Source organism: Gallus gallus, chromosome 1 (genome assembly GCF_016699485.2).
Source record: "Gallus gallus isolate bGalGal1 chromosome 1, bGalGal1.mat.broiler.GRCg7b, whole genome shotgun sequence".
Classification (NCBI taxonomy): Eukaryota; Metazoa; Chordata; class Aves; order Galliformes; family Phasianidae; genus Gallus; species Gallus gallus.
In genome coordinates, this window is record NC_052532.1 from 126,592,167 (window position 1) to 126,604,394 (window position 12,228).

Genomic DNA, 12,228 nt, shown 5'->3' on the forward strand with positions numbered 1-12,228 from the left:
ACAGGGGCAGGATGACTTCCCTAGTCCTGCTCACCACACCGTTCCTGATACAAGCCAGGATGTCATTGGCCTTCTTAGCCACCTGGGCACACTGCTGGCTCATATTCAGCCGACTGTCCAATAGTACACAAGGTCCCTTTCCATCAGGCAGCTTTCCAGTCACACCTCCCCAAGCCTGTAGGGTTGCCTGGGGTTGTTGTGACCAAAATGCAGGACTCGACACTTGGCCCTATTGAAACTCATGATGTTAACCTTGGCCCATCGATCCAGTCTATCCATGTCCCTCTGTAGTGCTCTTCTCCCCTCTGGCAGATCAACACTCCCTCCCAGCTTGCTGTCGTCTGCAAACTTACTGAGGGTGCACTCAATCCCCTCATCAAGATCATCAATGAAGATATTAAACAGAAGCGGTCTCAGCACTGAGCCCTGGGGGACACCGCTTGTGACCGGCTGCCAACTGGATTCAACTCCATTGACCACAACTCTTTGGGTCTGGCCATCCAGCCAGTGCTTCACCCAGCAGAGCGTACACCCATCCAGACCTTGGGCAGCCAGCTTCTCCACGAGAATGCTATGAGGGACAGTGTCAAAGGCCTTACTGAAGTACAGGTAGACCACATCGACAGCCTGAAATGAGTACCTAACCTGGTAAACACATGAGAAAGAGGCAGGGCAAAAATGCACACTGTTCACTGCAAATAAAATAAGATATATCTAAAAAAAATATTTGAATTTTACCTGATCTGATAGGATATCTCCCTGTCAGGAAAGCTGCCCTGCTTGGAGTACACAGTGGTGATGCTGCTATATGCTGAGTAAGTGTCACTCCTTCTTTTGCTAGCCTGTCAATATGAGGCGTTCTAAAAATAGAAAAGAAAAAAGCAAAAGATAATTAAAAACCAGAAATGAATATACAGATAGGATTATTTAAAAATGGGCATGGTGAGATCAAGATTTTGTATTAGACTCCATATTATTAATGTTCACAGTTTATGTCTGTAATATTAGATACAGGAGCACATCCAAGCTTCCATATCTGCTTGAGAACCTTGTCTGTGACCTGTCATCATACAGACAAAAGTTGGCTGCTGTAGGAATAAATCCTGTGCTGTTAGTTCGTTCTACAGAGAGAATACTAGAAATGAAAACAGGCCTGGATCTACAACATGTTCTAGTAGATTACTAACCTACAAGACTAATGACTATGACCTCAAGAAACAATAGTCCTTCCACATAAAAGTTTGAATTTAGTCAGAAATACTAATTTTCCAATAGATTTTTTTGCTATCTGCAACATCATATATGATGACATCATCTATGATAACAAGCAATTTTTTCATACTCCAGAGATGGAATTCTGAACTGTCACTTCCTAGAGTATGCTTATTTGAGCTGTTCTGATTCTCAGGAGTGAGAAATATGACAGAAACGGCCCAGCAGGCACTGAGGTCAGTGCAGTAGGAGGGCAGGAGGTGCTCCAGGCATGAGCAGCAGTTCCCTGCAGCCCAGGACAGAGGCAGCAGCGGGGCAGCAGGACTGAGAGAGCTGTCGCCCATGGGGACCATGTGTGTCAGTGTCTAAAGGGTGGGCCCCACAGTACAGAGCCACGTTGGGGTGGTGCTGGGACAGCTGTAGTTTGTGGGAAGCCCATGTGGGATCAGTTTGGGAAGGACAACATCTTCTTATCTGTTAGTAGTCAGAAAAAAATAGATGAATTTCTTTTACACTGAGTCTGTTTTGCCTGTGATAGTATTTGGTGAATGATCTCCCTGTCCTTATCCCAATCCATGAGCAGTGTGGTGGAGAGTAGCTGCCCATCACAGTTGGTTGCTCAGTTCTCTGTGTATATTGCAACTTTTAGTCTGGATAAATATATCAGCTAAGTCTGATGTAATGAATATAAGGTAGAATATTCTATTCTATGGAAAGGTTATTACTTTTGCAACATATAAAGAACATAATACAATCTCTGTTTTTTGTTGTTGTTTTCATTTGTTTTTAATTGACAAATCCATAGATAAAGCTAAATATAAAGCTGCGACTCCCCCAAACATATAATTATACCTTAAAGTTCTGTTCCCATAACATCCCAGGTCTCCAATACCAAGATCATCAGCTATCAGTAAAACAACGTTGGGATTTGAAACACTGTAGGTATTGACACTACTTATGGCACACTGAAGAACTGTTAAAAATAAAAGGAGTCCCATCTTTTTCCTGGTGTATAAGAAGAAGAGAAAAACATTAGAGATAAAGACCATTTTGAGAAATAATAATAATAATAATAGCAGTAAATTAATTGTAATATTATCATTGCCCTGGATTCTATAGTAGAAGACAAAAACTGGACTGTCAATTTTCGTCTAGCTTCTTTTTCTTAAGAGATTTTTTGCATTGTTTTCTCTCCTATTTTTTTTAAATTAAAAATGCATCTTCTATTAAACAACTAATCACTCCTTCCAAGTGTTTACTAAGTTTTTAAATAAAAACAAACAAATAGGCAGTTAGAACCTCAGCGATAGTACTTTTGTATACATAGATGTACTAAAGAAAAATAAACCACTACATTAAATAGTATTATTATTTTCTTGAAATATAAATATGATTTTAGTAACACAGAAATTGAAATAATTTAGAATCAAAATTTCAAATGTACATTGCAGAAAAAGCAATTCTGCTACTGAAGTAAGTGAGTGAATAGTTCTTCAGCAAAGGAAAATCCTGTTTTCTGACAGGATAAAATATCATTGCGAAGGAGATAAAAATACGCACTGCAAAATTATTGAAAGGCTTATCTAAGAAAAAAAGTTTCACGAATATCATGGTATATAACAAAACTGTGTAAACATATTTTTTACATATAATAATGTTCTATAAAACTAGCTCATGCTTTATCCAACTTCAAATAGGAAGAGTAGTGTAATGTACACAGTGCTACATTGAATGCTATGAATACTATTTTACCTATGTAGGGACTTGTCAAATCTCTGTTTAAACTGACTATGCTCCGTCTGAACTTGAGTAACTCTAGGCTTTGATGGACTGTGCCATGCACAATCAGAAAAGAGAACATAGACTTTTTTACCCCCAGTGATACTTCCATCTTTTCTGGATTCTGGCAACCTTTTTCAAATACAGATGAGGTATGAGTCCCACTTGCACACCTGGTTATGCTGGGACAAAAAGGAAAATGGAGGACACCTGGCAGGTTTGACTGAGGTAGAAATTTGAAAGCAAAAGAGTAGGAGAAAGAACTAGGAACAAAAATTTCCAGAGAGAATGTGGACAGCAGGTCATGAAAGAAAAAGTTGTAAATCTGTGAGTTATGGAAGATAAAAGCAACTAGAGAGAAGATACAGAAGTCAGAACTGGAAGAGCTTGTACAAAGGGACTAAACATCAAGGGAGAGCAATTCATAAATCAGTGAGGTGTGGTGGGCAAAAGTATCCGTAAACACACAGTAGTTGCAACTGGTAGAACTTGTTCTGACTTGAACAAAAATTAAAGAAGGAAATGAGAGATCCAGCTGAAATAACAGCCGTGGGTTGAAATGTGGAGAAATAGTAGAGGGTTTAATAAACAGGAAGAGACAGTATGATGGTGGACAGGCAGAGAAACTGAGGAAAAAAGGGTGAGAGAACTGGGACTATGTGGGATAAAAGAGCTGAGGAGCTATGATTAAGGAAGATGAAGGGAAATGATTGGAAAAAAGAACCTCCACAGATAAGACTTGACCGGTCACGAGTGGTGTTCCCCAGTACTGGGGCCTGTCCTGTTTAGTATCTTTATTGATGACCTGGACAAGGGGATCACATGCACCCTCAGTAAGTTTGCAGATGACACCAAGCTGGGAGAAGTGTCGATCTGCCTGAAGGTAGAATGGCCCTACAGAGGGATCTGGACAGGCTGGGTAGCTGGGCTGAAGCCAATGGGGTGAAGTTTAATAAGAGCAACTGCCAAGTCCTGCACTTTGGCCACAACAATCCCAGGCAATGGTACATGCTTGGGGAGAGTGGCTGGAAGACTGTGCAGAGGAAAAGGACCTCAGGGTGTTGGTTGACACTTGGCTAAACATGAGCCAGCAGTGTGCCCAGGTGGCCAAGAAGGCCAATGGCATCCTGGTTTGTGTAAAAAGTAGTGTTGCCAGAAGAAAGAGGGAGTACAGGACCCTCTGTACTCAGCACTGGTGAGGACACATTAATGAAATTTTGAATTCCTGGTTCACTTTCCCTACAGTGTAATAGGACTAATAATACTAATAATAATTCCTCTCTTCCTTAGGTGGATGCTAAATTGGGAAGATTTAAGAAAGTGCTTAATTTCCTATAATGAAAGTCACATAAGGATATGGATTTCATACATGCTGTTTCAATCTATAACAACTTAATTACTGCATGTGAAATTACATGCATATGTAGACAGATGTACCCATATACACACATACGCAACTTTTTCAACACATCAGCAAATTAAATTTTGGGGTTTCTAATACATATTTAAAATTTATCTTGAGAAGATTTTAAAAAATGTGTAAGAAACAATTGAAGAAAGCAAATCATAGATATTATTCACTATTTATTTATATTTCAGATGGATTTCAGATGGACTCCTTATAAGTTCTAACTTTCTGCATAAAAACTGTTGGCAAATCTTACAGAAACCAAAGACCTGTCTTTTTCCTCCCCCAAAGATAACTGGCTGGTGTAACACTGGTTCAGTGTTACAACCTTATCTTGATTACTACATACTTGTGCATTTCTTACAAGATTGATCATATGAAACTCTTTGGAACCCCCTCCTTCCCAACTAAGTAAAAAATTTATCTCTAAACTATTCTTCTAATATAATGGAGACAATGCTTAATATACTTTATCCTAGAAGGTATAATGTTTTCTGATGAAATAAGCAACATTTAAAGATTTTCACCTCATTAAGAACTGTTGCGATACCATGAAGTAATATGCAAAGAAAAAAAAAAATTACCTTGCTTAACTGATAAATTTATGTTGCTAGATTAAGATTCATTCAAAAGTCTCAATTTCTCTCTTAGAAACCACTTCTATCTGTTGCATCTTTCATGTCTTATTACCTCCAAAATATAAATAAAACGATACCCTTTTGGCCTGATTTTAATGATAATTCATTTAAATAAACAAACTTTGCATTTGCAACAAACTAAAATCATGCAAAAATTCAGTTACGACATCCTAACTAGTAACTTAGCAATACTCAGCAATACTCAGCAATACTCAGCAATAAGACTGCTTCATATTTTTGAACGTTATTTGCATAAATGAATATCTGTACTTAAGTTATTAAAAGTTGTCTTATTGTAAGACAGAAATTTCACATAAATTAAGCTTAGAAAAACTCAAGAACAAATATATTTCTTGTTCAGCCATGATTATCTGCTGGGTCTGAATCAAATCTAGACAAAGCCACATCTAGACAAAATTTAGACAAAGGCCTCTGTCAGACATAAGTTCAATTTAAGTATCTTTTTAAAATGAGCTCTCAAAAATTTACTAGTTTAATCTCAACAAATTTACAGAACTTAATGGCAGTATTGTTAAGTAATAAACCATTTTTTCCTTGTAGTAAATCATATCATAAATAGAAGATTTTATTTTTTTTAATACAGTATCATTGGATTTATTAAAAAAAAACAAACCTTCAAACAACTGTATGATTAGATATGTATATTAGTTCCATGATTACTGTTCAATATTCCTTCTGCCAGACAAATACTCATTAGAAATTTAGTTCTGAATGTGATCTGGACAGCAGTGAAATAAAGGAGTACCACAGATAATCATTCTATCTGTCAGATGCCCACCATCCTGAGAGATTTAAAAACAAACAAACAAACAAACAAACAAAAAACCTGTTAATAATACTAACAGTATAATTAAGACTAATAATATCATGTAATTTCCCAGAGAGAAGTCTTCTAAATTCTAAAAGAAATCTTTCAGAAATCTTTCAGATTCAGTAATTGCACATTATTAAGATGTATATGCATATATGAAGAATGTGTCTCTGCTCAGTCTTTGCAGTTAGAATTTTAGGTCAATGTTTTATGTCAGCATGTGTTTTGTGTTTAGCTTAAAGATATAGTACAATACCATTAGATTTTGATGAAAAGGAAACATAAGAGAGATTAGAAAGTTTTGTCTCTGAAATCCGTAGTAGCTCACTTCAGTAAACACTACATAATAAGGATGAAACATGCAAAACTGTTGACATATACAAGTATTGAATCTGTTTTTTTTATGTAGATGCCTGTTAGAATATGATCTTTACAACGCTACATTAAACAATGTAATACAACACTTCCTTACATATTTGAGGGCTTAGCTTAAACTGATCCATGATATCTAGCTTAATTAATATTTTTGAAAACTGTTGAGTCAGGTTTTTTTTATATACCGGAGCTAGATGATGTGTGAAATGGCTATTTCCAAGAATGCTAAATGGAAGAGAGGAAGAAATTGTATGACAAAAACTGTCTCTTCAGAGTTACTCAATGGCATCCTCTGGAGTATGTCAAGATCAAAGCTTTGGATTTCATAACATAATATTACTGCATTTCCTGCTGCCTAAAACCACTTTTCTAGTCAAAGTGGTTTACTACATAAATTGCTATGAAATAGCCAGTTAATTTTTCTTTGCTATGTAAAGCTAACAAGTAGCACATCAATAAAATGAACCAGTATGTTATGCTATTTCCAAAAGAATGTTCCACTTGAAGAAAAGAGAAACTGTATTTGCATAAATTTGTTCTCAAAATGTTTTAAAAATAATTATCTCACATCTCCATTGTTATTTATGCTTTCATTATGACAGCACTCAAGGACCCTCAATACAACTTACTGTGTCAAAGTCAACAACTGCAAAAAGGCTGCATTCACCCAAAGTAATTTTACCCACGGAGAAGCTAAAAGCCTACATGGTTTTAATCAACTAGACAGTCATGGTGCAAACCAATCCATCTGCATTTTATTCATCTTAAAATTATGTATTTAGCCTGAGTTAATTATCTGGGGATCCTCTCTAATTAATAGGAAAACACAAACGTTAAGAGGATGATTCAATTTCTTAAGATTGATACAATGAAATGTTCAAAGTGATGTTCATGATCTTTTTCCAGAGAAGAAAGAGAGCCTAAATACCTAATTTACACAACATGCATACAAAATGAATAAAGTTGCATGAAATGTATCCCAACTTGATTATGGACTATCTGTGTGTGCTCAGCATACAATAGGAGGAAAAAAAATCAGCCTTTTGTAGTACACAACCAATGTACTTTTCCATTAGTATGATATGTTCTATCAACCGTACTAGTGTAACAGCTTATTACTTTGTGCAATACGACTGATACCTGGGAACTAGGGACAATTCTTCATGAGTTTTAGCTGCAAAATTTTTCTTCAAGAGATGCACATAACAACTTTTCCTTTCCAGACTACATGGCAATCTGATGAATATTCTGTCCTAAGTACCCTACTGTTTCATTATTCTTAATTATAATTAAATAAATAAATAAATAAAAAATTTAAAAAGATACAAGCATTTACATCCAACAACAAAGCATGTTTTATAGGAGTATCGGTAATTCAGTCTATGAATAAAGACAGCTATAGCCAACCCTGTATTTAGGTTACATTCACAAGTGTAATCAGACAAATAAACTTTATCTCTCACAGACTTTTGACAGAATAGAAATTGCATTCCCTGCTGCTACCTGAGCCAGATGATATTTCAAGGGAGCTGTTGTCAGAGGCGACCAACCAGCTGATTGTGAGTGCAGTTTGACTGTGGTTCACAGATTCTTCCCTGCTGCCTTCTTCCCTAAGGGCTACAGAGACACTGGAAAACCAAAGCAGCAGGTGACCAGCCAGCCATTGCTAGAGCCTATTACCGTCTTTCAGGCTAGAACCTATTACCTTCCCACAGAAAAATAAAGCACTGCAGGTTCTGACATGGAAAGAACCAGTCTGTGATTGTGTCTGGGTACTGTCTGGTGACTCATATGGAAAGGTCATGAACCTTCCCAAAGGCCCAAATATCATGTTTCCCTGTCTCTCATCACACATGGCAGATACACTCATTTTGGTCACATGATGGTGATGAACATGCTTGTCCTCACAAGTAAAGAGTAGGAGATAAGAGAGTAGCAGTGCACCTATCACCAAATCACAGAATCACAGAACGACCCAGGTTGGAAGGGACCTCAAGAGTCTCCAACTCCCCCACCACAGGTAGGGCCACCAACCTCCAAATTTAATACTAGACTAGACTGCCCGTGGCCCCATCCAACCCAACCTTGAACACCTCCACGGTTGGGGCATCCACAACATCTCTGGGAAGCCTGTTCTGGCACCTCATCACTCTCATAGTCAACAACCCTGACATCCAACCTGAATCTTCCCTCCTTCAAATTTAAATCACTTCCCCTTGCCCTGCCATTATCTAGCCTTTCAAAGAGCTGACTGCCCTCCTGTTTATAGGCTCCCTCTAGCTACTGAAAACCTGCAATGAGGTCACCCAGGAGCCCTCTTTTCTTCAAGCTGAACAAGCCCAGATCCCCAAGCCTGTCTTTGTACCTGTTATATGAGGTATATGCATATATGGGTCTTTTGCTGGTGAAAAGTATACTGTAATCAATCCTCACATTTGTTTACTGTTCAATCTGTCCCACTGCAAAGACTGAGCACTGCTGTATTACAATGTACATAAACAAACTGAGAGGAATTTTCTGTGCCTAGGTGAACACATTGCAGGAGCTCACAAGATACAAAATAATAGATTTTTTTTTTCCTGTCTCTTCCTTAGCACAAGTGAAACACAGGAAAAAAAGGTAAGATCAACAACTTGTTGAATACCAAGTTTCTTAGCAGTTTCTAATAAAAAGGAAAGCCTATTTTTTGTTATTCAATGATATAACTAATTCAGGAATTATGTGCTTTTACTTCTGTCATACAACAAATATTCAGGGACTGATGTGCCCTCCTTCTGCAGACAGACACGAACATGCCTCTGGAAAACCTCTCTGAAATTTTTTGGATGGGATACTTTATAATAAATTAAAAAATAATGCAAAAAACCATTTTTTTTTTAAACAAGTCATAATTTAAAAATGAAAATCTCCTCTTCTATTTTTACACCTAGAAAAAAGTTCTGCTTAGAATGTAAAGGCGAAACAAAACCACTTATGTTTTTGTCTTGGACAGAGAGGTATTTTTGCCATGCTGCTTTGAAAAGAGCAAAAAGACTTCCTCGAAGTTGCAATTTTTTTTTTTAAGACCCAATGCAAAATTAGAATAAAGAGAGAACTATTCATAATTTTTATTCTGTCCTGTTATCATAGGGTGACAAAAAAGCTTCCGAAACATAATATATATAAATATATATACACATAGTGAGATGATAACCCTTTTTCTTACTAGTTCAAATATAGAGTTAATTCACCACAATTTTTCATTTTAAACAATAAACAGTTTTAAAAACAAATAATATTGTTGGAAAACAGATTTGGAAACAAAAGAAATCTTACCAAAAAAAAAAAAAAAAAGCCAGAAAGAATTCTTTGTAATTTGAAAAAGGGTTATAAGCTGCAAAGTTGTTACATAGTTGCCTGAATACAAGCTATACAGATCAGAATCTTCTCATAAAAAATGTGCAAGCCAGGTGACAAACACATTAACAAAATAATGCATATACATTAGCAAACTTTTTATCTGAATCTTAAAGATTTAATCATGTACCAATTTCAGAAGACAAAAGAATAGCTGACTCACACTCCTATAAAGAAAAAAAATAATAACAAAAAAACAACCTTGTGAATATACTTTGCTTGGCAAAATATTTGAGAAACACTATTTAAATACAATAGGATTAGACAACAGTTAGAATTGATATCTGAATATCTCAGATATCTGAAATATATATCTCAGGATATCTGAAACAGTAAATAATTATCGAACTAAAAATATCCATAAGACAAGAGAGGCTAAATGGGTCCTGAATGTTTGACACAAAACAAACAAACAAAAAATATCTTGAAGAAATAGCACAGAAATACATATAGTGTATTACAGAAATATATGAAAAAGGGAAAATTATAAAGATCCCTATGAATAAACTCTTGCACTCTGCCTTCCTTCCCCTCTCCATTCCCTCTCTCCTTCTTTTATCTGGTTTTCCTTTTCTCTTTCCTAGGGACTCCACACAACTTTTAAATACTTGCTGTTAAAACAGAACACATATTAAAAAAGTCAAAATCCCAACACAATAGAATGAATGAAAATTATCATCAGCTCAAGACTATATTAACTCATTCCATTTTCATCTTATTTTATACATTTCAAGGTCATAAAGAAATATAGAAAGTATATCAAATAAGATTTTTTTTTTTCCATTTTCTTGTGGCACACCAGTACTAACTTTCTTTTAACATTTGAACAATTTCTCAGTAATAGCTCTGGGGGTATCATTATCTTCTGGCCTGGACTGGAGCATGCTACAAGTATGTTTGAAATGAGTTATGTGTTTTTTGAATCATATCAGAATGTCTGCAATTAATTTTTTTTTCCTTCATTCAATGCCCTTAGGTATGACACATAGTTATGTTCTTAAAGGTTAGATTCTGCTTATCAGTGGAAAAAGAACGTATCATTCTTTGTCTGACGTGCATTTCTCAGAACTAATAATTTACTGCTACTATTAACAACTGCCATAATAGACAACATATTCAGTTGTCAGTTACAACAACTGATATAAATTGAAGATGTAACTCTTCTTACGTAGCTAAGAGTAACATCTGTAAATGAGTAACCCATGTCATCAGCTTTTAATTCAGAGCTGCCAGTTTGTAAGCAGTGCTGGATACAAACAGTACTCCCCCTAAAACAAAAAAAAAAAAAAAAAAAAAAAAGGAGTAGCATCGTAGTTTACTGATTTCATGATTTGATTTCTAATTAAATACATTTTGTAACACTAGAGTTTCTAGAAGAAAACAAGATTGCATACCAGTCTGTCTAGTTTAAGACAACGTCAGAGGAGAAACTGTCTGAGCCCTATGTTCTATGATATCTTTGTAATATGACTGTTCAACTGATTCTGATTATTTAGCATGGCAGGGAAAAAAAACAAAAACAAAAACAAACAAACAAAAAAACAGACTGTCATTACACATTGGCCTTTTAATTTCAAACATTTGTCCAGGAAACAAAAAATCCAGGATCAGTGTCATTCTGAGCCTGAAGCATTTAAAACCTGCATTTTCACAGCTTAGAATGCTATAGTCATGATTCTTATGAAGCATTTCTTGGCAACTCATCTGAAATGCCCAGACTACCTTTAATCCTTCTTCTCACTCTGATTTTCTTTAATTCCTCTTCATCCCCAAACTTTCTTCCATAGAATCACCCCCACAAACTCTTCTATAAACCTAATCTTTCTAAACTATGTTCTTGTTTTTTCAAGTCTCTTCCCATTTATGAATCCCTTAGTACTGTGATGGAAATACAGATTCAGACTGAATACCTCTTGGATGTGGCTGCTTGATTCATCCAATTCTGCTTGCCCAGGTGCTGCTGTTTCCACTACCGCTCCATCACTACTCCTGCTGCTGCTCTTCCTCCTTCCTTGACTTCTTTCCCCACCAAGTACGGTTTCCACCAGGCAGCGGTATGCAGTGCTTCTCCCACTGGCTACTGTGGTTCTCCTGGTATTAGAACAGCCTCAGCTGCTGGTCTGACAGGGACTGAACACCCAAAAACACCAAATCCACGTGGAGAGTACCCTAAGGCAGAAAATGTGTTTGTGAGAAAACAAAGCATATGGAATCCATATTATTAATGAGTCATTACAAAACTGCATAGCAATACATGTAGTCAGATTCATACATTCTTTTGAACATATTTTTTTGTTAAATTGACTTCTATTTTTATCTTCCTTCCTTCTTGTCTCAGGGGCTTGCCCAAATAGAGTCCTTCTGTAGAAACCTAGCAGATAGAATCTATTTAGAAGCTATGACATCTTCCATACCTGCTCTCTTCCTCTCTTATTCCTTGCCATCCTCTCTTAGTAGTTCCCCTTATGGATATTGTTTCCTCAATAACCATGTTTACATTCACTTAACAGGTTGGATGTGTGTGAGATTACAGAGGAAGAGATTAGCTTTATTTAATATCACTTATGAAGTCATAGTTAAGTCTTACA

The 12,228-nt window shown here is 36.3% G+C and overlaps 1 protein-coding gene across 32 annotated transcripts in view; it reads right to left on the reverse strand.

Annotated features, from left to right (window-relative positions):
- Positions 1 to 12,228, reverse strand: part of STS (steroid sulfatase) — a 114,919-nt gene that overhangs the window by 89,679 nt on the left and 13,012 nt on the right. For 20 of the 32 annotated variants that reach the window (XR_006931236.1, XM_040703438.2, XM_040703434.2 and 17 more), the window contains 4 exons: positions 11,551 to 11,809; positions 10,809 to 10,908; positions 2,065 to 2,217; positions 739 to 860 (listed from right to left, as the gene is read on the reverse strand). Coding sequence is in view for 31 of the 32 variants with exons in the window: in XM_040703438.2 (XP_040559372.1) it covers positions 739 to 860; positions 2,065 to 2,217; positions 10,809 to 10,849 (316 nt within the window). In the remaining variant the exon portion in view is untranslated. Of the gene's footprint in view, positions 1 to 738; positions 861 to 2,064; positions 2,218 to 5,671; positions 5,841 to 10,808; positions 10,909 to 11,550; positions 11,810 to 12,228 lie in introns of those variants that run through there. The other 12 variants (XM_046899665.1, XM_046899671.1, XM_046899644.1 and 9 more) reach the window with 3 other exon arrangements.